The sequence below is a fragment of the Orycteropus afer genome, unplaced genomic scaffold, assembly GCF_000298275.1.
Source record: "Orycteropus afer afer isolate SDZICR_OR568_19922 unplaced genomic scaffold, OryAfe1.0 scaffold00339, whole genome shotgun sequence".
NCBI classification, from domain to species: domain Eukaryota; kingdom Metazoa; phylum Chordata; class Mammalia; order Tubulidentata; family Orycteropodidae; genus Orycteropus; species Orycteropus afer.
This window is the reverse complement of record NW_006921926.1, coordinates 1,408,878-1,435,554: the sequence shown is the minus strand read 5'-3', so window position 1 is coordinate 1,435,554 and position 26,677 is coordinate 1,408,878. Positions and strand designations below refer to the sequence as shown.

General features: G+C 39.2%; 1 protein-coding gene across 1 annotated transcript in view; it reads right to left on the bottom strand.

Annotated features, from left to right (window-relative positions):
* The window catches only part of LGR5 (leucine rich repeat containing G protein-coupled receptor 5), a 184,130-nt gene extending 157,483 nt beyond the window's left edge, over nucleotides 1-26,647 (bottom strand). Inside the window, exon 1 of the mRNA XM_007952455.2 lies at nucleotides 26,436-26,647. Within this exon, the coding sequence (XP_007950646.1) occupies nucleotides 26,436-26,647 (212 nt within the window). The remainder of the gene's footprint in view (nucleotides 1-26,435) is intronic.
* Between the last annotated feature and the right edge of the window lie 30 nt (nucleotides 26,648-26,677).

Sequence of the window (26,677 nt, the reverse complement as noted above, 5' to 3'; positions counted from 1 at the left end):
GTTTTATTAGCCCCATTTTACAGATAAGGAAATGAACTATAGATTGTGGCCAAAGCCAGATCTAGTGGGTTCCAAAACTTGTGCCTTTTAAGACTGGAACCTTGGAACACTCACCCAGTTTGGGTGGAAGGCAGGGATTGTCAACAGAGTCCAATGCTATGGAATAGTCCAGGAAGATTGAAGACCATTTGGGTTTGGCAATAGGAAGTCATTGGTGATTTTTTTTTTTTTTTTTTAATTGTGATTTGAGTGAAAATTTACAGAGCAAATTCGCTTTCCATACAGCAGTTCACATACACTTTGCCTCATGACATTGACCACAATTTACCCCAATGCAACAGCTCCCCTCCCATTGGTGGCTTTTAGGAGAGAGTGATTTCAGCTGATTTGAATAGGATAAAAGAGTGAGTGGCTGATAATGAAATGGTGATAGTGACTATAGGCTACTCTTTCAAGAATTTGGGCTGTGAGAGGAAGGAGAAAGAAAGGAATATAGTTGGAGGAAATCACAGAGAAAAGGGAAAGCATTTTGTTTTTTTAACATGAGGAACTCTTTTTCCATCCATAGCAAATACTTATATGAATATCTTTTAGATTTCAAACCTCTAGAAGGGAATTAATTAATATGGTCTTTTTTTAATCCTCCATAGCACCTTGTATAGCACACACTCTCACTAAAAATTTGCTGAATGAATAAGCCATGAGTTCCCAGAAATGAAATGACAAATCTAAGATTAGGGAGGTAGTCTTGGAAAAAAGGCAGGACATGTCCTTTCTGGGACATGAAGGAAGAGGGGAATTCAGAGGTCATCAGAACCCTGGAGGACTAGATAAGTTAAACTGTGGATTTCAGCTGCAGAGTTTATGACTGGAAAAGATGCAATAGCCAAGGTTATGGCCCCCAAATGGGAGATGGCCTGGCAGTGAGAATGCGTAAGGAGAAATTCCTGGGAAAGATCTGTCATGATCCTGTTCAGCAGAGGAGATGGTGATCTGAAGGCCCTCAGAAGAGTGAATGAGATTCAAAACAGGAGAGTTGAAAATGCCATCCAAAACCCACTCATTCATTCACTTATTATTTGTGGAGAAGGAAGAAAATTAAATCTATTCAAATTGGAAATGGAAATGGAGTATAAGACAGGAAAGAACGGAAGCAACTGCGTAAGGGAGGAGGGAGACTTAAAGCTGGATTATTCCTGAGAAAAGGAACAGGTTATGGTGGAACACTCCCCGCTCCCCCACCTACCATCTGATTCCATCTCTACATTTTCTCTAGCTCATGGGATATGCGATGCCTGTGCATCGAACATTGCTGGTGGCATTAATTCATAACTTGAGCACTCCTTGCTGTATATAAAGTTCAATACACAGGGCAATGTTAGCACTAAAACCGATACTAGGTGAACCCTCTCATTTACTGTATGCTTTGATCATGTCATCAGAGAGAACCAATCACTGGAGAAAGACATCATGCTCAGTACAATAGAGAGTTAGCAAAAATGAAGGTGACTGGCAATGTTATGAACTGCCAGTGACTGCAACAATGGTCTCAAACATACCAGTGATTGTGAGGCTGCCGTGGGATCTGGCGATGTTTTGTTCTGTTTCACGTAAAGCCGAGTTGCTGGCAAAGAACAGCAGCAGCAGCAGCAGAGCAGGCCACAAAGGGTAAATGGTTTTCCCTCAGTCATAAGATTAACCAATGGCAGGGCAGAATTAAACCCTGCTCCTCAGAGGCTCAGTCTCCCATAGAGGGCGCTGTTATTTGGAGGAAATCCTGAGTAAGGACCTGAGACTTTTTGGCAGGCATCTGTCGTAACTAGAACTGTGCTTTAGGAAACTTAGCCAGTTTCTCCACACTGAACTCTCAGCCTTTTCCCATGTGTCCTTGTGACCACTTGGAAACTTTTGTATATTTTCTCTTCAGAGCTCTCTCATTTCCAGTCACTGTTGCCTCATGTTCAGCAAATCTGAAAGTGTCTTCTACGTGCTCTCACACTCCTGTGTGTCTGCCAGTGTGACTCTAGCCTTCCGAAAGACACACTCCATCCATGTGGTGAAATTCTACCCATCCTTTAAGAGCCAGGGCAAACACAACCCTCTCTGTAAAGTATTTTCAGCTCCAGGGGAAGTGAACGATTCCCTTCTCTATGTTCCCACAGGACTTTATACTTACCTCTAATAATAATACTAGCTAATCTTACCTTATATTTACTAACTGTCAGGCATTCTTCCAAGTGCTTTACAAATAAATGCTCTAATAAACTATCCTATGAGGTATGTACTATTTTACAAATGAGGAAACTGAAGCCACAGAGGGGTTGAATAATTTTTCCAAGCTAATAAGTGGCAGTGCCAGAATTTCAACACAGGATGTTTTACCCCAGAGAGGAGCTGTTCACCGTTATACTCTACTGCTTTTGTTTACTTGTCTGTGATCCTGAACTACAATGTGAACTCCGGAGAGCAGATGATGTTCCTTAATCCATCTTTGTGTTTTTGACTCACCCTAGAACCTGCCTCTGGTAGCATAGTGCCTAAGGCACTTGACTGCTAACCAGAAGGCTGGTGGTTCAAACCCACCAGCCACTCCTCAGAAGGAAGGTTGGGCAATCTACTTCCATAGTAATACTGCCTTGGAAACCCAAAGAGGGGTCGCTGTGAGTTGGGTCTGACTTGATGGCAAATAACAACAACAACAGAAACTGTCTGAGGGTATGTGCTAAGTAAGGAGGGATGGTCCAAAAAAACAAAAGCAAACCCACTGCCATCGACTCAGATCCGACTCATAGTGACCCCTCCTTGGGTTTCTGAGGCAGTATCATTATGGAAGTAGATTGCCCAGTCTTCCTTTGAGGAGTGGCTGGTGAGTTTGAACCTCCAGCCTTCTGGTTAGCAGTCAAATGCCTTAGGCATTATGCCACGAGAGCTCCCAGTTGGAGTAGTAGGTGTGTTGTAAATGATGGGTGAATAACTGAATGAATGAGTAAATGTGCATTTTTCTGTCTAACTTGCTCCACCTTGTGAACAAAAATTGGAGGATTTTACTGTGAATGAAAGGACAGAGGGGAAATATTGTTTTCTACTTCTGGTGAGAAGGGCTCAGTGTGTGCTGACCTTCAATTCTTAGCTTGCCCATCTAATCCAGGGAAGCTGTCCACAGTTATCCCCTTTTCTTTTCATGTTATTATTAGTAGTACAGATAAATGAGTTCATAATTATGTTTCAGAAAGGCTGAAAGTAAATGAAGTATACCCCATAAAAGTCTAATCTAGTAAAGCAGAAGTTACACTTACGAGATCAGAACACTACTACCCAGCTTCTACAACATACAGATCTTTCTAAGGTCATCTCTCAGAAGAGGGCCCTGCCCTTGAGGTATAACTGTTCCAGGCCCTTCCTTAGTACAGAGTACTTACTGGTCCTTGGTATCTATCACTCAATATGTTACAGCTGCAGAACACATGGAGCAAAGGAGAACAGCCAGTGTTCACGCTACATGGAAATGTCTGTCTAGAACACTCTTTCCATCTCCTTTTTCTGGCCAACTCCAACTTGTCCTTCAGGTTTCAGATTAAATATCAGTTCTAAAGGGAAGTCTTCCCTGACCACTAAGACCTGGAGATCCTTTTTTAGTGAACTTCCGTTTTTCATTAGAACCCTTTCACAATATTAATAATTTAAATTCAAATAAGTATTTACTTAATGTCTATCTCCTCTATGAAGGAGAAATGTGTCCATCTTGTGTAATGCTATATCCTCAGGAACCAGCACCAAGTAGACAGTTAATAAAATTAATTATGTAAATGGTTGAAAGAATGAATGGATACGCAGGAACATGAAGGTGACGCTGTTAAAGATACACTCCACAGCCGTAAGTTGAATTCGTGTCCCTAATAGTCGTCACCTCTCAAGGTTATATGAAAGCTAGCAAGAAAGTAAAAGCGGACTTATTTGCATTTTTAAATACTGCTAATACTTAGACATTTAAAAACAGGGTTTTGAATTGGTTCATTCTGGTTCAGCCTCTGGCTGAGAATTTGCATTTCCACTCCAGATATACTTGAATCAGGATTTACATTTTAACAAGATCATGGGTCGAAGAGGAGAAAAACATGAGATAAAGTAAATCAAATAATTTAAAAACCAAGGTAGAATGTTGTTGTTATTAGGTGCCATTGAGTTGGGTCTGACTCATAGCGACTCTATGTACAACAGAACAAAACACTGCCCAGTCCTGTGCCAGCCTCACAATCCTTGCTATACCTGAACCCATCATTGCAGCCACTGTGTCAGTCCATTTTGTTGAAGGCCTTTCCCTTTTTCGTTGACCCCTCCACTTTACCAAGCATGATATCCTTCTCCAGGGTATGGTCCCTTCTGACAACATGACCAAAGTATGTCAAACAAACTCTGGCCATTCTCACTTCCAAGGAGCATTTCGGCTGCACTTCTTCCAGGACAGTTTTTTTGGAAGTCCATGGTACTTTCAGTATTCTTCGCCAATACTGCAAGTCAAAAGCATCCACTCTTCTTCGGTCTTCCTTATTCATTGTTCAGATCTCACATGCATATGAGGCGATTGAAAATACCATGGCTTGGATTAAGTGCACCTTAGTCTTCAAAGAGACATCTTTGCTCTTCAGCATTTGAAAGAGGTCTTTTGCAGCAGATTTGCTTGGTGCAATATGTCATCTAATGTCTTGACTGCTGCTTCCATTGCTGTTGATTGTGGAACCAAGTAATATGAAATCTGACAACTTCAAACTTCTCTCCATTTATCGTGATGCTTCTTATTGGTTCAGTTGTGAGGATTTTTGTTTTCTTTATGTTGAGATGTAACCTATACTGCAGACTGTAGTCTTTAATCTTCATCAGTAAGTGCTTCAAGTCATCCTCATTTTCAGCAAGCAAAGTTGTGTCATCTGCGTATTGCAGTTGTTAATGAGTCTTCTTCCAATACTGATGCCATGTTTTTCTTCATATAGTCCAGCTCCTTGTATTATTTGCTCAGCATACAGATTGAATAAGTACGGTGAAAGGATACAACTCTGATGCATCCCCTTCCTGACTTTAAAACATTCAGTATCCCTTGTTCTGTTCAAATGACAGCCTCCTGGTCTATGTACAGGTTCCTCATGAGCACAATTAAGTGTTCTGGAATTCCCATTCTTCTCAGACTTATCCATAATTTGTTACGATCCACACAATCGAATACTTTTGCATAGTCAACAAAACACATCTTTCTGGTATTCCTTGCATTAAGCCAAGATTCATTTGAAATCAGCAATGATATCCCTCATTCCATGTCCTCTTCTGAATCCAGCTTGCATTTCTGGAAGGAGTTCTGTTGGCGTAGTGCCTAAGGTATTTGACTGTTAACCAGAAGCCTGGTGGTTCAAACCCATCAGCCACTCCTTGGAAGGAAGATGGGTCAATCTACTTCCATAGTGATACTGCCTCGGAAACCCAAGGAGGGGTGACTATGAGTGGGATCCAACTCAATGGCAGTGAGTTTTTTTTTTTTTTTTTTTTTGTCAATATACTGCTGCAACCACTTTTGAATTATCTTCAGCAAGATTTTATTTGCATGTGATATTAATGATATTGTTCGATAATTTCCACATTCTGTGACATCACCTTTCTTTGGAATGGGTAAAAATATGGATCTCTTCCAGTCAATTGGTCAGGTAGCTGTCTTCCAAATCTCTTGGCATAGCCGAGTGAGTGCCTCTAGTGTGGCATCCGCTTGTTGAAACATCTCAGTGGGTATTCCGTCAATTCCTGGAGCTTCTTTTCTTCGCCAATTTCTTCAGTGCAGCTTTGACTTTTTCCTTCAAAACCATTGGAACCATTGGTTCTGATCACATACTGCCTCCCGAAATGGATGAACATCGACCAATTCTTTTTGGTACAATGACTCATTGTATTCTTTCCATCTTCTTTTTGATGTTTCCTGCATCATTCAATATTTTGCCCAGAGAACCTTTCAATATTGCAACTAGAGGCTTAATTTTTTTCCTCAGTTCTTTTCAGTTTGAGAAATATCGAGCGTGTTTTTCCCTTTTGGTTTTCTACCTCCAGGTCTTTGCACATTTCATTATAGTAATTGAGTTTGTCTTCTTGAGCTCCTCTGAAATCTTCTTTTCAGCTCTTTTATCTTGTCATTTCTTCCATTTGCTTTAGCTACTCTCCATTCAATGGCAAGTTTCAGGTAGAATAGCAATCTTAAAATAATTTTTTCTACTTCTGAAATTATTCTGCAATAATGTTTTCTTTATAACCTTGAAAATTGGTGAACTTGAACTTCACAGAGAGACCCTTTCTAAAAGATGCACTTATTTTAGGTCCCTTTGAGTCTGATATATGAAATGCACAGTTTGGTGTCTAAGAATCCTAGCAAAAGAGATTAGTAGCCAAAAAAGCAATTAAGTGTACAATAGGGTTAAAGATATCAGATCTACAACAGTTCAGATAAGGAAGTAACACAGAAGTCATATCAACAAGGAAAAATAGTAACACTAGTGGATTATTTTAAGAAACAAAATTCCACATTCCAAAATTTTCCTTCTCATCTTATAACGAAATGTGTTTGTTTGGATGTTTAGGAAAAGCAAGAGAGGAGTAAGCAGCATTACTGAAGCTGATAACTGGTACAAGAAAAGGTGAACCAGGAGGCTACATCTAAGCTAATCAGATTCCTGATTAACATTTTCAGTTTCATCTCACATCTGATTTAGTATATCTGGGATTGGAGTGTCCCAAGCTCCCTGGGTCTCTGTAGAGGAATCTGTGCAGAGGAGAGGTATCTGACTTAGAGTTTAAATAAACACATCCAAATATCCCAATAACTTAAATGTAAAAGGCTGAGCTTCAGGAAAACCAACAATATTTTAGGACTAGGCAATTATCATACCTTTTCATGTGAAGGCAAAAGTGTCCCCACAAAAGAAGAGGGCTATACAACACAGACACCAATCATATATAAATCCCCATCTAGTAATTTTAGTTAGTTACACTTATAAACTATGTAATTTTATATTAGTTACTTAGCATTGTAGATCCATCTATTTTCAAGGACTGTGCAACCCGTGCAACTATCTTGAGGCTGAGTTCCTCTTCTTTGTCAGTATCCTATTCTAGCTAACAATGCTCTCAGATGAGCCGAAAAGATGTATTTAGCTCCCACTGTAACGTAATTTCTGATCTCCTTTACTTTCACTCTTTTGAAATAACATGAAAGCTTTAGCTTGCTAATTACTTTTATGCAGCCCATAGAAAAATTAGTTTATCTTCCTGATCAAAGCAAATTAGGCAGATCATGGCTGATTAGAATGCAACAGTAAAATCTCCATACTTTCTCGTCCATCCCCTTTCTCTCAGAAATAGGGCCTGTGTCAAATATGTAGGTATTTCCCACGGCCAGGCCAGACTCTGTTTCCAACAGGGACTGCAGCCTGGACAATGGTTCTTACACAGACACTAAAGTTCTTTAGTTCAGTCATTGTGTTAGAAAAGAACTAGTAACCCCTTAGCTAGCATTTGATGAAACATCTAGATTTACATATTTCCTTAATTGCATTTTTGAATGTGAGTGAGATTTACCTGATCAGAGTTAAATGCCTCCTTTATCCCCCTACCCAAAGCAAAATTCAACTCCATGCAAAAAAAAAAAAAAAAAAAAAAAAAAGTGAGGTGGGTTGTATAGAATCTTATTCATGTCAGGTTTGAACAAATTTTAGGGTTTCAATAAAGTGGGATGAGGGGGCTACATTACAAGAGACAGGAAAGATATAGCTTTATCTTTCAAAGTGGAAATGTCAGTTTCTAAAGTTTGGACTGGCTCAGCTCTCTCAGAACAGCTATTTTGATTTTAATAATGAATGCTATTCCTTGTTGCTGAATTTCCCAAATCAGTTGGTAAAAGACTCCAAAATGATCTTATTGTCGTTAATAATTTCTTGCTAAAACTTCTATGTGACTATAAAAACTTGAAAGTTAAGTTTTATTTTCTCCATTTATTTACTATAAATTAACAGTAAATCTTGCATTTAGCTCCATTTAAACCTCACTTTGCAGCTGCCCATTTGAAAAATAAAATGGTTGCCTTCTTTCACTTCAGTGGGCACGATACAAAACATCCATTGAGCTTTCCCTTTATTGCAGCTGCCAATGCCCAGCCGACTTTTAACAAACCAACCAAGCGGAATCACAATGCAGCTGCAACATTTTATGGTATTTCTGTTGGTTCTCTTTTGAGACTGAAGGTGTTAATTAGGAATCAAAGAACACAACCCTGCCAGCTTTCTTTCACTAACCATACCCTGGTCAGTGCAGTTTTCAGAAGAAAAATAAATCTAATAAAGGGATAAAAATGTTGTTTGTCACACCAGTAAAGTGTACTTAAGACTCTTTGATCAAAAGCTTTTTATGTAGTCTTGTCAGATGGGCTGAAAATACTGTATTTTTTCCTTTTCTCTTCCTTCTTTCTGAGACTTCTCTAAATTCTGAATTTAATTTAAGACTGTCTAGAAGAATAGAGTATAAACATAGTCATGTGTGGGATTCTTAATAGGTGACAACTGATCTCATAGAGCGGGATAATTTTGTTTCTTAGAAAATTATTCATATTCATCATTCCATCACGTTACAGCCTCATGCAAAATCAGGCCTTCTATTAGCATATTTACGATATCTAACCACAGGTTCTTATGCTTGGATTTCACGAGTCTGTCAATACTCTATTTTGTATAATGATAATTATATAAATCAATGCTTTAAAGGATCATTTTTTTTACATACATAGAATTGACTGTTTCCATGAACTAATTTAATCATAAAACATATATATGGTTATATATACAGACACATAATGTTAATTTATCTATTAGATATCTTGTCATTTTTGTATTTTTTTTTTTTTTGTATCTTGAGTATCATGCATTCAAACGTAGCAGCGTGAAGTCATTACCTTTAATCTTCACTCAAAGTTAAAAGCTTAAAGTAAGTTTATGAAGTTAGCACTGCTGGGAATTAGTCAAGCCTGCTAGCTTTCTCAGCACGAGGTTTTGCTGTAGATGCACAAATCATGCCAAAATCCATTAATCCTGCTCAAGAGAGGCAGAAAGAAGGTCTGCTTGTTGATTTAATGCTAATGAAATGAATGGGCTCCTGAGGCTACCTACAGAGCCCTCTAAACTGTAAAACAAATAAAGTCATTTTAACTAATGCTCACTGAAGGACAGTAAACAAAGCTCCCAGATTTGCTGCACAAAATAGGAGTGGGGGTAGGTAGACAGAAACCTCCCATTTTCTACAATCCTGCTACACCTGCCCTGAAACAATCCACAAATGTCAAACTGACAAGTTCACAGAACAATCAAACTAGGAGAGCCCCCAGAGCATGTGGTCACCTCTTTCATTTTACAGATGTGAAAATTGAGGCAGGGAGGAATATATATCTTGCCAGAGTCTGGCTGATGAATGAGGTAACGAGCTCTGGATCAGTGGTCTTCAAACTTGGCTTCACAAGTTAAAAATTCTCTTGTCTAACTCCTTCCCCCAGAGATTCTGATTTAGTTAGTTTTGGGTGTGATCTGGTCTTCAGGATCTTTTAACATTAGTTTTAGATTAGAAAATCTAGATCCATGATTAGCTCCTTAAGAGCTAATATGCAGCCAAGTTTGAGAATCACGGATCCAGACTTCTATCTAGAGCATGTTGCTGTTAGCTGCCATCAGGTGGGTCCCAAGCCAAACTGTTGAAAGGGAATTTCCCTAGGGTGTGTCCTGCTTCCAGTATATCTATGGACATTCTGGAAAAAGAGACATTCTTCTGTGGAGATGCCTGGCGACCTTATGTACTCACTAAATGCTGCCTGATCCAGCACCATCCCCATGATCAGTTTCATGTAGGACTTTAGCAATCCATATGGCTTTCCTTGGCCTATTTTCTGAAGTAGATCACCAGGCCTTTCTTCCTAGTCTTTCTTAGACTAGAAGTTCTGCAGAAGACTGTGTTCATCATAGCAGCACACAAGCCCCCACTGACAGACAAACGGTGGCTGCACATTAGGAGCATTTGCCGGCAAACCACACGGAACGTGAAAACTCTACCATGGAGACACCACTGCCTCCAATCTAGACACAACTCCCCTGAATTTTTTTTTTTTTTTTTTTCAGCTGCACTATAGTGTTTCATTATTTCCCAGCTCTTAGGAGAATACCAGTTGCTTTATCATCCTGTAGAATAAATGCATTTATTTTGAAGTTATTTCCAAAATGAATGTTCTTTTCCATTTCTTCCATGTGTGGATGCAGAGATATGTCTGTGGATATGTGTGTGGATGTGTGTGTGTGCGTGTGTGTGTAAGTTTTGGAAGGTGGTCCCTTGAAGCACTGAACTGTATACATTGAGAGCCAGCATCGCAGCAGAGACAGTGGCCAAGATCTGTGCCATGCTTGGTAGCTTGTCCTCTAGTCTCACTTTTCTCTCTGTCCTGCAGCTCACCCCACCTTCAAGTCCCTACTGGCGCTTTTAATTCTTTTCTAATTTACCACGATCTTCTCTGGACTGTAAATTCTGCTATCTCCTTTCCACCTAGAGAATTTCCCTCTGGCTCTGGGAGACGCTTCTGACTCTTCCTTTGAGACTGTTGAACTTCGGTTGCCTTCTGTTCCTCTTTGTTTTCATGATTATTTAAACTGCTTATAATAAAGCCAAGCTGAAGAGCCCACTTCTCCAGATAATATGTTAACACATAATAGATGCCTGCCAGAAAATTCATACAGTTTTGTAGGCTTGTAAAATAAATTAGTTTCCTGGTATGCTACTTTAGGCAGCACTTGAGAATTCCAAAGCCATCTTTTCACATATGTTAGGATGTAAAAGTATTCTTGAACTGGGGAAAATTCCCTTGTTCTTTTTTCAGAACTGCTCCCTTGATTTTATTCATTATCGGCAAAGCAGCTCACCCCTTCTGTCAAGAGGTGTAGAGAATCTGCATAGACAATGACACAAGACTCCTTCAGCATGATTAAAAGACTGTCTGGTTCTAGAGCTGCCCCTCCACCTCTCCCCTCTGCTGGGGATCATTTGGCCTAATTCCAAAGGCCTCCTGTTTAAATACTAGCCAGAGTGGTACTTTGACCCTCTATTTAACTTTGAATCCCCTCCCCCTCCAGATTCAAGTGGTTTGTATCTATTATTCCTCAGGGAATAATTTTAGTGTCATTGTCATCACTGATTGCAAAGATCCTTTTCTGCAATTATGTTGAATCAACTGCTTCTTTATCAAAGACGATGACTGAAATTCCTCATACAATTCAAATTTCTTGGATATATTTTCAGATAGCCTTAAGGCTAGTCCTTAAATCAGATTTTGTTCTTCTCCATAGACATTTTTTCCCATTGTTAGTGTATATATATATATATATATATATATAATAGAACACATTTTCCTTGTGTTGAAAACTTGATTTTTCCTAATGGTATCTTTGGATCTGAGGGGAGATGGGATTCTCTGCCTCCCCTTCCCCCTCCTAAATATTGCCCATTGCTGTTCCAAAGCAAATGTGACTGAAGCTTCTAAAAGCCCAAGAAGTTACCAGGCTGAGTTTTTTGTACATAATCAGGAAAAATTGTGGGGGGGTGTGGGATGAAATGTAAGAGGGTAAAAACAGTTTAAGCCCAAGACCACAAATTGTGGGCCATTCATTAAATGGTGTCCCAGGGGCAGACTCCTAACATTAGGCCACCACTCTGCTCACTGAGTGTTCACTGAGTGTTCACTGAGCCATCAGTCACCTGGAGATACATGTAGTGTCTACACAGTGCTACACACCCATGTGAAAATATGAAACTTTGTCCCAAACACAGAATCTTTTGTCTATTTGACACCAAGTGTAAGAAGAGATGGAGATTGGAACAGGTGCTGGGTGATATCCTTCCTCCTCGTGGGAAGCTGTCCTCTTGCTTCCCTAGTCCTCTTTACTCCTCTACCATTCTCTACTTGTTTTTAACATTAGAAATCTTGTCTGATGAAAATTATGTTTATATTTATTAAGATTCAGGGCAGTTAATTTAACTATTTTGGGGAATAATAACAAGAGGCAGCATGGTATATTTGAAAGAGCATGAATTTAGTGTGATAACAATTGTAACATCAAACCAAAAAACCCAACACACTGCCATTGAGTCAGATCCGACTCATAGTGACCCCTCCTTGGGTTTCCAAGGCAGTATCACGACGGAAGTAGATTGCCCAACCTGCCTTCCAAGGAGTAGCTGGTGGGTTTGAACTGCCAGCCTTCTGGTTAGCAGTCAAATGCTTTAGGCACTATGTCACCAGAACTACAACAAAATATAATAGCACTGAACATTTACTGCAATGCAAAGTGTTTTATGTGCATTATCTTACCAATCATCTCAACTATCTACTGAGGTAGATGTTATTATTGCCATTTTACAGATGAGAAAACTGAGGTACAGATTAACCTGCCAAAGTCACTCAGGATATGGCTTGTGATCTTTGCCAAGATATATTCTCATCTCTAGAGTAGGGATAGTGATAACTACTGTACCATTTTTTTCATGAAGGTCAAATGAGAAACTGCGGGTACAAGTGTTAAGGGCACTTTTTGAATTTTTTCTTCTTTGTCTTTGGGAGCTCAAAAACAATGTAGCTTCCTAAGTTTAGAGGGAAGAACCTCTCTGTCACCTGCCTTATAAGATTACACCAGAGATCATCTCAGCTAGTTCACTTTTGCAACTCTAGTTGCACTGTTAGTGGTCAGAAAGAAATGGCACCTTCTATTCTAGGTGTGGACAAAGCACAAGTTTTTTATGTTTATTTGCTGTTTAAAGATTTATTTTTTAAAGCAGTTTAATGTTATAGAAAAATTGTGCAAAAAGAACAAAGTCCCCATATACTCTCTTACCCCACCTCCATGCACTGTGCCTCTCATAATTAGCATCTAGCATTCCTGTGGTACATGTTATCATTGATGAACTAATACTGATGCATTATTATTAACTTAACTTTAACATTAAAACCTAATGTCTAAATTACATTTACATTAGGGTTTAAGGTACAAATCTTACATAGAGTTTAGGGGAACAGAAAGTGCATCCCAAAAGAAAAAATTGGTACTGACTCTCCCCCTTGTATGCCATTTTGAAGTTGCTCAGGTACAGGCATGCATGAGCACAGGGATTCTGTGTTCTGATCTAAATCACAGGCTGACTCCTTCCTTTTTTGGTCCAAGAACACTACAGTTGAAGGCGTATACAGTACAGTAATCATGAAAATGGGTAACATTGCAGTCTGTTATATGTAAAGCTGCAATGAATCAGAGTTGTCTGCATGGAAACTAACAACAATAATAGTATAGTAGTGGAAATAGACAAGGAGATCAAGTATGGTGATAATGTATGGCCAGTGCTATTACAGAGGTGGGCTTAGTATGATGTTGGAGTGTCTGAGAAAGGTTTCTAAAGTAGTTAGGTCGGAGAGGACTTCCCAGAGGACGTGATGTGTGAGTTGAATTTGGAAGGACACTTAGAGGAGTATGGCAAGAGAGAAGAAAGGCATTCCAAGCAGAGACTAACACATGTGAGCACCTGTAGGCACAAAATAGGGAAATTGTCGGATGTAGTTTGATATGCTTCATAGAAGAGAGCCTGGGAGTAAGGGAGGGGGAGGAGCTATCAGGGCTGCAGGTGGGAGATGAGGCAAGAGAAGTTGGCTTTGTGGGTAAAATTGAGGGGTTAAGTTTTAAAGTGAAAGCTGTAGGAAACCACTGAAGGATAGAATACAAGAGAGATGTGATGAGAGGTGGACAAACTAATAGTGTGGTAGAGAGAGTGTGTGTGGTGGTGATGTAGGAGAAAGGAGTAGCTACCCAGATCAAAGACAGGAGACTGCCACAGTAAGACAATTTCAGTGGTAGAAGAGAGAGGGAACATACATACCCAAGAGAGATTAAGGAGACCTAAATTTGGTCAGGAGTGGAAAAAACTCGATGGCAACTAGCAAGAAAAATAACAAAATTTGGTCAAATTTTAGGTTATACTTGAAATTTGAAATTACAAGTAATTTAACTAATATCTTTAATTACTATGACTAGAAGATTGTGATATTAATTATTTATTCTTCAAACTAAATCTGATAACTTTGCTCTGCAGATTTTTCTTGAGGGCTATAGAGACAATTTATCTCAATCTACAGTTGATTAAAAAATGATGATAAGGTTAAAATTCAGGCAGATGCCTAGATACAAACATATATGACATGCATGTTGTTGTTGTTGTTATGTGCCATCATGTCAGACCCGACTCATAGCAACCTCTCCTTGGGTTTCTGAGGCAGTGTCACTACGGAAGTAGATTGCCCCATCTTCCTTCCGAGGAGTGGCTGGTGGGTTTGAACTGCCAGCCTTCTGGTTAGCAGTCAAGTGCCTTAGGTACTATGCTACCAGAGCTCCCATATGACATGCATAAGTGATAGGATATTTGACAACATCTAGAAAATTTATTTATTTCCCTATTTTTTTTATTTTTTATTTTCCAATTCCTCTGAATACCTGACTTTGGGGCAACAAGGTGACATAAAGGAGCACTAGACTAGTATGTCAGGACATTTGGGTTCCAATTCCATCTTTTCCAGGGATATGATTTTAGGAGTGTCATTTACCTCTTATGAGCATGAATTCCTTCATTTGTGAAATGAAGGTGTTGGATTAGGTGACTTCCATGGTCTTTTCCATTCTAAATTCAGTAAGCAGACATAGTCTCTGACTCATCAAACACCTCTGCAACACATCCAAGTGATTTTAAAATTCAGTTTTTTCTGGCAATTAGGGTAATGCTGTAGCAATCATGATTAAATTTCAATCTTCAACTGTAATGTGACCCTGGGTACACAGCTTAGTCATTTTAGTAATTTGTACATAAAAGATTATCCTTTTAGTTCTTTACAGTGGAACTTACTCTAAATGTTATTAGCTATAAGCTCAAGCTCTGAATTTTTTTTTAATCATAATTAACATAAATCTACCAAAATCAACCTTTCCTTTCCAATAGACAATTAATTATATTCTGAGAAATTTCTACAGCTAAGGCAAAGGGGGCTTCATATTACTATATGATAGTCCTTGGAACCTGGACCATATTAATCTAATACTCCTGATGACTGTCTGACCCTGGTGAAGTGGATGTTCTGCTGCAAGGACAGCAGCTGTAAGGTGGAAGGTAGATACTTACTGTCAGTTAATTATGTTGCTAAAGCTTTTGAAATCTTCAAATGAGATATGCTCACACTCTGGGGAAAATCTGCTTTAACTAGGATATCCTTCTATCTAGCTTGAAGACTCCATGAAAAGAATGTTGAACTTCCTCTGGTTCTCTGTTGCACTGAGTCCCAGAGAACAACAGCTGTTGGGGAAACAGGGCTGAGGGGGAGTTAAAGTCTCCCACCACAGGGATAGTGATGTAGCTTCTCTGAGTTGAAAGCAAAGACCTCCAACTTTGGGGCCCTTAGAGTTGATACATTAGTCCCAAAGTCTCTTCTTTCTAAATTTCCCTTCATTTTGTAGTGTTGGGGGAAAAGTGCCTGGGATAAGGAAAATACCTCTTTCTAGATCCCTCTGGCATAGCTTAGAAGTGAGCGATGGAGAAGTGTACTTCCTTAGGAAAACCAGTTGCCATTGAGTGGGATGTGACTCATGGTGATGCCATGTGTCAGCACAGAACCGGGCTCCATGGGGTTTCCGATAGCTGATTGTTCAGAAGCAGATTGCCAGGCCTTTCTTCCAAGGCACCTCTGGGTAGACTCGAACTTCCAAACTTCTGGTTAGTGGCTAAGCACATTAGTCATTTGCACCACTCAGGAACTCCAACCACAGGGTGCCTATCTAAGGCTCCAACCTCTCACACTTTCTAAGTTCTACCTACACTGCTCCTTTGGTAGTAGGTTTCCTCAATCAGCCTTTTCATCTCTTTTGCCCTTCCTTTCTCAGGGCTTACTCTACTGAGCAAGGAGCCCTCGTGACATAAATGGTTAAGTGCTTGACTACTAAAGGAAGGTTGGTGGTTTGAACCCACCCAGCAGTGCTGCAGGAGAAAGATCTGCAGATCTGCTTCAGTAAAGATTATAGTCAAGAAAATCCTATTGGACAGTTCTACTCTGTCCCAGGGGTTGCTGTAAGTCAAAATTGACTCGATGGCACCTAACTACAACTCTATTGGGCAGGTGATATCATAACAATTAGAGAGAAGGCCTATTGCCAAATGCAGGAATGTTTGCTAAGGAACCCTTTAGGACAGAACATATGGAGAGAAGATAAAGAGGAAGATTTCTTGCCTCTGTCTTTACTCAAAACCAAACTCACTGCCATCCAGTTGATTTCAACTCATAGCAATCCCCATTGGCTTTCTAGGGCTGTAAATCTTTATGGAAGCAGATTGCCTCATCTTTCTTCCACAGAGTGGCTGATGCATTCGAACCACCAACCTTTCAATTAGCAGCCAAATACCTCAGCCACTGCACCACCAGAGCTCATTTCAGTCTTTACTACATGATTCGAAACTCATTCTGCAGAGTCATTTGACATTGTGAAATAAACATTTAGAAGGCTAAATATATATATATATATATATATATATATATATATATATATATATATTAAATAAGTGATTAAGGAACGAAACTCCTTAGAAATTTTTGTTTGGTTTTCATAACCAAATAATCCTTACTATATACGTAAATAAAAATGGAAAGGTTATTCTTGGGCTGATAGATTTAAACACCCATTGATTATGTAAGAGTTTCTTCAAGTAAGTACCCCGCAAGAAAATTTATAACCTAAGAACTCCAAGTGCCATGTGGTGTTTTGTATGCTGAACCAATAAACTCATTAAAACAACATTGGGTAAACCCAAACACAACACAATGAAAGTTATAACACAGCCCACATTAACCAACCAACTTTAAAATAATATCTTTGTTATGTACTAAGGTTAAAAATTCAGCAAATTCTTTATATTTTTTCCACTTGAGGTCATGTGTGTTTTTCTACTTTCCTGAGAAATTCTGTGGCTTTTTTGATCAAAGAAAGGTTATTTTTTTTTTTCAAATGGACATCTTTGTAGAGCTCCCTGGCTGCACTTAATCAAGAAAAAGAAGCACAAACATATTTACCAATATTAAGTGAGACAAACAAACAAACAAATCTTAAATTCTCTTCTTAGTGTAGACTTCGCAAAGGAAGGCATGTATGTAAGGTTAGCCACCACAGCTAGTGTGTGTGTCTGTGTGTGAGGGAGAGAAGGGGGTGGAGGAGGAAATAAAGGAATTTGGCTGCAAAACTGAGTAACAGTTGAAACACTTGGCTTCCAGTTGTGAAAGATGAGCAACACTGGGGAAAAGGCTGGGCTAACAAGGGACCACTTGAAGGAAGCTTAATCTGGGCTGGCAGGCTGATGAGGAAGGTCAGCTCAGTGCACGCGTTCTCAGCTGGAGTTGGCTCCCTCTGCCAGGACAATTGTCTTCTGCATTTCAGCTTCTAAACCAAACTGAAGGTGCCTTCACACAGCCAGATCCTCAGTCTCTCCCTTGAAAGAGTGGACTCTCCACTGTCGTGCCCTGCCAATATATGTATCATTTCCACAGAGTAAGTGGTACAAAGAGAATTGTTTCTTCTTTGTGTGTTTGTGTGTGTTAGTCTGTTCGTAAGACAGCCTTCCTGCTTACTACAACTCTTGCTAGAAGATAAAGCAAAACTTCTTCTGAAGGCAAGAAAAATAAAATGACTATGGAAAAATATGCATATATAAAAAATGAGACACTTAAAAGTTAGGGGTTGCTCAGTGTTTAGTTAATGAAAAACTAAAATGTGAGAGCATTGCTTTAAGCTATTTTGGAGACTTTAAATACTTCAAGGTATTATAAAGTTTCTAGATATCAGTTCTCGATGAGAGGCTTTTTATACTGATTATAGTTTATAATTAATTGGTTATCTATTGGCTTTTCATGTTGACTTTATAATACAATGAAATGATTAACATATAACAGCTTCCTAGAAGCAAGTGAACTGGAGAACTGAAGAAACTAAATGGGTAGTACGGGAAAGGTTCTTATTTATTTGAAGGAGGGGATTTTTTCTGGCTTCACCAGTAGCGCCACAATTTCTAATTTACACAGAAATCTACATCCCTGGCCTAATTGTTAAACCATGCATGCTTTTTATATAGAAGAATATATAAAACTTGGAGATAATTCTCCATTATTAATCAAATTAATAACATCATGACAATCTTTATAATACCACTTCATCTCATTGTATCAGTTTTTGTTTTTGTCACATCAGTTTTAAAGAAAAATAAAATGCAAGTAATATTGTCCTGTTAAAGTTTATGTCAACAGAAAAAAAAAAAAGAGAAAGTTTATGTCTCTCTAAACTGAGAAATAATTCAAAAGAATGTGGCTACTTTACACATAGGTCTGGTCATAGAAAACATTAAAAAGCTTTATTTTTTACCAAGGAATGTGCTAGCCTAATGATCACTTTTTTATAATACTCTGGCAGCTACTACAATTTACCTTTGTAGGAAGAGAAATAAATTGGTTCTCTTTCTGTAAGAAAATGGATTTATTAAGTGGTATCTACTAAGTACTTGAGACAGTTACTAGTGAAGATCAAAGACTACAGCCTTCAGTATGGATTATCCCTCAACATGAAGAAAACAAAAATCCTCATAACTGGACCAATAAGCAACATCATAATAAATGGAGGGAAAATATTGACATTGTCAAGGATTTAATTTTACTTGGATTCACAGTTAACATCCATGGAAGCAGTGGTCAAGAAATCAAACAATGCACTGCATTGCAAAAGATCTCTTTAAAGTGTTAAAAAATCAAAGATGTCATTTAGAGAATTCAGGTCTGCCTGACACAAGCCACAATATTTTCAATCACCTCATGTGCATGTGAAAGCTAGACAACGAATAAGGAAGACTTGAGAAGGATTGATGCCTTTGAATGATGGTGCTGGTGAAGAATATCGGATGTTCCATGGACTACCAGAAAAACGAACACATCTGTCTTAGAAGTACAACTAGAATGCTCCTTAGAAGTGAGGATGGCAGGACTTCATCTTTCGTACTTTGGACATGTTGTCAGGAGGGACCAGTCCCTGGAGAAGGATGTCATGCTTGGTAAAGTAGAAGGTTAGTGAAAAAGAGTAAGAGCCCTGATGAAAAAGATTGACACAGTGGCTGAAAAAAATGGGCTCAGACATAGCAACACTTCTGAGGATGGCACGGGACCAGGCAGTATTTCATTTTGTTAACTGATTCAAAGGCACCTAACAACAACATCTACTAACTAATGCCTTCTTGCATGAAAAAAACCCCAAGACTCTAAACATAAAATATTGCCCTTAAACTATATAACATAATGCTTATTTTATTGAAATTTAAAAACTTCATTTCACTCTAGAATTCCCTGAAGAACTATTTCTGGTATTAGAGTTTCATAAATCACTTTCCTGAAAAGAAAAATGTTCTGAAATATTTCAGCACCAATTACAATTCTTATGAGGCATAACTATAAATTAGAAGGCTGGTATTCTTGTGTTGCTGGTTAACTGGCCCTGAAGATAACTTCAAAGAGGTCCAAAAATATTTTTAGCAAAGGAAATATCCTTAGAAGAAGCTTATAGGTCCCTGTAAGTTAGGTCTAGGAGCTCTGGTGATGTAGTGCCTAAGGCATTTGACTGCTAACCAGAAGGCTGGGTGTTTAAATCCACCAGCCACTCCTTGGAAGGAAGGTTGGGCAATCTACTCCCATAGTGATACTGCCTTGGAAACCCAAGGAGGGGTCACTATGAGTTGGATGCGACTTGATGGCAGTGAGGTTTTTTTTGGTTAAGTTAGGGCTGATAGTAGCACCTGCATCAGAAGGTTGTTGTGGGGTACATGACTGAGTCAAGTTAGCATAGTGCCTGGCACACAGCAAGCATAATAGAAATATCAGCTGTTACTGCTATTACTGTTGTTACTAAAATAATAAGCAATTTGGATATGTGAGTTCTGGTGTGTTTGTTAAAGCAAACAACTCATCACATCATTTAAGCTGAACACAATTCAATTGTATTTCAAATGGAGTTGGGCCTTAACAATGAGTTACCACTAGCCTTGAGTTAATCTGTTATTTGCAGACCCAGCAGTTCTTATCTCTCTTTCTCTGCCTCTTTTTAACCACTGGGATTTCAGCAGCTGGATGAGGCAATTCTATTTAATTCATCATTACAGATACTTACTGAACATCCCTTAAGTGTCAGGCACTGCCATGGGCACTTGGATATAAAATAGATTTCCTACCCTGGCCTAGTGAGAAGGATAAATCTTGAAGCAAAGAACCCATCCTTACTTCCTGGAGTACTATCCCATCTGACTTCAAGGAAGATGGTTCATGGTTATGGATGCATTCCTTTGCAAACTCTCAAAGTAAATTTCAGTTTCTCTGCCTAAGGCATTTGACTGCTAACCAGAAGGCTGGCAGTTCAAACCCACCAGCCACTTCTCAGAAGGAAGGTTGGGCAATCTACTTCCATAGGGATACTGCCTTGGAAACCCAAGAAGGGGTCGTTGAGAGTTGGATCTGACTCGACAGCAGTGAGTTTGGTTTTTTGATTTAGAATTCCAGTCTTGAACATTGAGAATAGGAGTAATATATGAAGATATTAGTAAGGTCTCCTGCTTAAGAAGCATCTTTTAAACAGCTCCCATACAAATGCAAATATCCTGTGGGCAACTGTTTACTATTACTACTATCCCCCCCCAAAAAAAAAACAACCCGACCCCCATTGGGTTTCCAAGGGGGTAAATCCTTACAGAAGTAGGTTACCCTGTCTTCCTTCCACGGCGTGGCATGCCAACATGGTTAGCAGTCAAACACCTTAGGTACTGTGGCACCAGAGCTCCTTAATATTGTTATTTCATTTCTTGATGTCAAATGACTAAAGTTCTTCTGCCTACCAGTTTCAAGTAAGACATCCACATTGGGCTCAATCAATGTAATAAAAATTAATTGGAAAAGGTGGGAGAAAATGCCATACATTTCAAGAGTGGGCCTGCTTCTCACGGTGCAAGTTACGGAGAATAAAATTAACTCTAAATTATAAGAATTTTTATGAAAAATCACACCAGATAGCCTCTCAGAGGTAATGAGTTCCACAGATGAAACTCAGCAAGAAGTTGAATTCTATAAGCATTGAATAAAATATAGACTGAAGCTGACAGATCTGGAAATAAGAGTTATAGTAAGTTGGAACTCATGGGCAGATTTAATAAATGAAATTCTACTAAGATCATCAATGATAGCAATAGGGCTAGTTTTGTTTGGTACGTAATATATCAACTGTGACTTTAATGCCAGTCTGACTCATTTCTCTATACAGAATGAGACCCTTTGAATGAGAAGATTGTAACAGGAATGAGGAGTTGAATCTCATAGGGAGGAATTTGCCTTCTCATGAAGAATTCAATTACCTGAAATACCTACTTGAAGGATATTTACAAGGTAATGTGCCATTTAGCATTATTCTAAATTCATGTGAGTAACTGAACAAAACCAAAACTATTTACAAAATGGCTAATGCAGACTCACTATTACTGCTTTTTAGTTCTATTGATGGCATATGATTTGGATTAACTGGAAGCATCCTTAAGTTTATAGCTCAAATAACAAATGCATTATTTAATGGAAGAAGTATTTTTTAAAAAATGTTTTACTAATATTAGTAGAAGTTAGGCAGTAGTTATCAAACTACAAATATACTGTGATTTCTTTAATGTGATGAAAGTTTTATTAGGTTAATTGCTTACTCAGGTATTATTTCTTCACAGTTATGTGTTTTGGAAATGAAAAACAATCAAATATTTCTATAAATAATTTATCTCTCAGAAGTCTGAGACCAGTTCTGTGTTTCTGGACGTGTTTAAATACATCTAAATGTGCATGGTCCCAGTATCAACACATCATTTTATTTAACTACAAAGGTTATTTCCTGATTCCAATCTTCTAACTCACACGTGATCACTGCTCTTTCTTACTCCTTTGCCTTGAAGAAAATACACAAGGAAAGAAGAAACTGGTTGTAGACGATGGTATTTATTATATGTGAAAAACCATTCTTGTCACAAAGTTCTCGCAGCTCATGTTAAACAAAGTAAAATACATTTGTATGAAGCATCTATTTTCATATTTATTCTAAACGTATGGCAAAATTGTTGACATACATTTGGAACTAATCACTACTTTTCCATATAAAAATTTTTATTTAAAAAATCATTTAGATTGATTTATTCAATTTCTTTCATTAATTGTCTACATAACAAAAACATTACTGAAGAGGGAAAAAACCCAACTGGGAATCCTGGAATAAAATATTTCATCAGAATCCAGAAAAGTCATCGACAGCATTATATTTTAAACAAATTTTAAGAGTAGATTGTAGAGAAAATTGTATGAATTTTGCAATTGATCTAAATTTTAAGACCATTGTAACAGTTAAGGCTTTTGTAACCATTTAGAAAGTAGAAACATTTTCTTTTACTTAAAATATTTTTCTTTTCTTGACGGGAAGCAGAAATATATCAAACTATTTCCAGAAAAGATTCCAAAAATATTCTTTAATCTTGAAACTGCATCTTAAATGCTTGAAAGATATACATGACACCAGGGGCTATACTTACTTTAACTAATTGAGATTTTTGATCAGTTCTTATTAAAATCAGTTTTACTAATTATGAGCAGCATTAATTTTTTTATAAGAAAAGTTATAAATGGAAAAGTACTAAAAAAAAGCACACAAAATCCCCTTCTCCCAGTTCCCTTGATTCATACAACAAAAGTTTGCTTGAGAAAAAGATGTCTATGTCTCTAAGCAACAGCAGAGAAAAACTCACTTTTCATTTTAAAAATAAATTGTTCTAGATCAATAAAGATAAGTGTCTTTACTGTTTAGGATATTCAATACAGTTGGAAGACATATCAAAGAAGCATATAAGTACTTACTTTTAAGCCCCTATTAGCATGTTCATGTTTCACGAATAAAAATAGCTTACCTATAATAAGATTAGATACTAGAACTACATTATTTCTGAAAGATGACTACTGACAGATTTAAATAAATTAAATGTAACCAATTGTCTGTTTTTATATCTCAACTTTGGCTTGCTCCTGATTTTCTACTGAGTGACTTTTATTAGCCCCTGTTAGTAAAAGCTGACTCTACAACCACTAGACGACAGACAGACAGACAGACAGAGAGATATTTCCAATGTTTCCACCACCCATGTTCAGTGGTCTAATTACAGATCTGTTGGGAAATGCAGTTCAATAAGAAGAGAGTTAATATTAATGTTTGAACTGGATGGAGATTTAGCTTTTCTGGGGAAGAAAGATTGTATAACTGTACATAAACAGCTCTTGACTTCTATTAAAAGATTTAGGAAACTTTCTTTACCTACAAGTCTGACTAGCCTGTTTTCAGACATTGTTGTTGTTGTTGTTGTTATGTGCCGTCATTAGGAAACTTATTTGCCAAATATGTATAGCTGGAACTTGCCATCATCAATCTGTTTGAAGAAAATGAAATCTTGTCTTTTGGAAGGGGAGGAAGATAAAGAGATAACACTTTGACTTAAGTAAGTGGTGATAACCGACTACAAACAATAAACAATAGTCCTGGCCCTTTACCCACATCAATCTCTGCATACTCGAACTTTCACGACAGAGTTACCACTGGGCACAATGCACTGTAAATTAATGTCCCATTTCAAAAGCAAAGGCAGGTTATTTCTTAAAATAATAATAATAATAAAGCAGTAAAGCACAGGCTCACTTATTTGGATACGAATAAACCCAATTTCTCTTTTGAGTTATGATTGTTGAAGTAAAGGCAGAAAAGGGAGGATAATACTAGGTGTAACCAAAAGAGGGCATCATTGACCCTTAAAGTCTGTTCCATCGGCTGTAAAGAAAAAAAGACAAAACACAAACAAACAATGACAACAAAACCAAAAAAACACACCATCAACCCACAAAGGAAGGGCATGCCATGGCCCCTGGCATTTTATACCCTATAAGGAAACCAAGTTCTGAAATCACTCAGTAACTTGGTTATTTTTCTCAGAATTGGCTTCTACAGTCAGCACTCATATTCCCTGAAACATTAACCTTTAGAAGCAAGTCTTTAGTATTCACCGTGTCACTTTTTACAGACATTCTGAGTTTAATAATTTATAGGACATTTGGGAAATTTCCTCTTAAATCAGGGCACAGGCTGTCATCAAATAGCATAAGAAATATATGACAATTAGCTTCTTAATGGTGTCTTACCTCTGTGTATAGATAGAAGAAACAGGGAATTGTGGTGGTAACATGTCCTGAGCACATGGAGGACACAGTTAAATGCATTTGAGGTATGTGGGAAATAGTTTAAAGCACCATTTTATGGCAACTTTCAGTAACAGAAGACTTAACAAGTGTTTTCCCTTTGAAATAGCAGGGAAAAAAGCATCCTGACACTCTTCATAAATGTATTTGCTGTATTCTTAAACACATGTTATAACTGAAGTGGATGATTTAAGTAGTAGATTAAATGTTTAGGGGATTATACCTCTGCCTTGGATATAGTCAAATTTATTCAGGGTGATGAAGAAGAAAAGTTGTAAGCGCTTAAGTGAAATTGCCAAACTGAGCTCAGAAATTCACTATGGAATACATGGTTCTTGAAACACTTATTTTAGCAGTTAAATCAGAAAGGTTGGGGATGAGTTTCACTCTGTAGCAGAGGTAGCTGCTCAGGAGGGGGAAATGTGAACTCTTAGGGAAGGATCCTTTAGGAGAGAAGATTTGCCTCACTACTCCCTACCATAAGCAATCAGCGTGACGGTAGGGAAACTTGGTGGGAAAACGAATCATTTTATAAGCCTTTCAAGATAAGGAAAAGCAGCCAACATAGTTTAACTAAAATACAACAGGATGGGTCCTCTCTTTAACAGCAATTTAAGGCAAGTAAAGAATATATATATTATTTTCCTTTTCTCTCTGCCTCTAGAAAAAGAATCACTACCTAGTGCAAAACGTTGCGCAAGCCTCGTCATGTTGCTTCCCTCCAGAAAACAGCTCAGCAGAGGAAAGAACGAGTTCATAAACATCCCAACTCGTTCCTGCCAAGGCACATCAGAGAAGCCGAAAAAGATTGCATGAGCTTGGGGTGGGCTCACTGCCGTGCCTCGAATTAAAACCCAAACGTGTCCCCTTGTGGTCGCGAGCGCCTGTTTTCCCACAGTGTCACCGACCCTGATCTCTTGTCCTGAGTGAAATGAGCCCCATTTCTCCAAGAAGGGTGATAATTTTAGCCCCCGAGAATCAGCTTCCTCCTGGGCCGCCTCATCAGCCCAACCACCTGTTACCCTCTGGGCCTGGGTTGGAAAACCCAAATTACGAAACTAGCCGCTGCCTCACCTCCGCGGTTAGGGTTTTGGAAGTTGCGGTGGGAGGATGGAGGGGGCTCAGCGAGGAATGACAGAGAGCTGTAGGTCGCCCCTTGGAAGCCGGCGCCGCTGTTTACCCGTTCTGCCTTCAACCTACTTCCCTTTTCCTCCCCGGGAGGAGGAGATGGTTAAAGATTACACCGCGGCCGCGGGCACTTCAAAGGGCCGCTCGGGCAGCCAAAGGTAAAGATAACGTTCTGGCAGCGCTAATCAAGGGGTTTGTGGTTGCCACATTTTAATCACTTCGTTGAAAGAAGGGGAAGAAGGAAGAGAGGGAGGAAAGAAGAAAGAAAGGTAGGGAGGGAAGAAGGGAAGGAGGAAAAGGAGAAAAGAAAGAAAGGAAGGAATGGAAAAGAAAAAAGAAAAAGGTTACATCACTCAGCGATGCAGGGATTGCAGAGTAGGTCACTTTTAAGCTGGGCAAGTTGGAGTTCTCCTTTGGGGAGACCATGGCATCGCGTCTCCTCCTGGATTCCGGTTGGATGCCCAGGGGAGGTTGAGGCGAGACATCCTGACCTTGAATTCCAAGTTCCAGTGGCAAGAACGTCCAGCCTGCACCCAAATGTCTACAGCACGGAAGCATTTACCCTGCAACTTGCCTAGCTTTGGGCGGGGACGTCTTCTGGCACCAGCACTTTCTCAGGTTGCACTTGAAGAGGTTTCTCTGCAGTCCCCAGAAAGTGCGGGCTCACTCACAGCAGGGACGTGTGCGTTTCCCTGGGGACCACGCAGGTCTGGCCCCTGTGGCCTTGGCAAGCTCACCCGCCCCCTCCAGGGTGGAAGGGCGCCCGAAGCCCCTGCTTTGCCCTGGGCCAGCCTCCCCTTCCTTTCTCAGCCTCCCTTCGGGTGTGTGGTGTGAGCGCACTTACAAGTAGGAGGTGAAGACGCTGAGGTTGGAGGGCAGCTCGGAGAGCCCCACGTCGGAGCAGTCTACCCTGAGCAGCATCCTGCCGTCGGGCTCGCACTGACAGTGCGTGGGGCACCCGCGTGGCGGTGTGCCGGGCCTCAGCGAGCCGCCCCCGGCCGCCAGCTGCAGCAGAATGGGCAAGGACAGTAGCACGCCGACCCTGGAAGTGTCCATGGTGCCCAGGGCAGGGGCGCACGAGCGGGA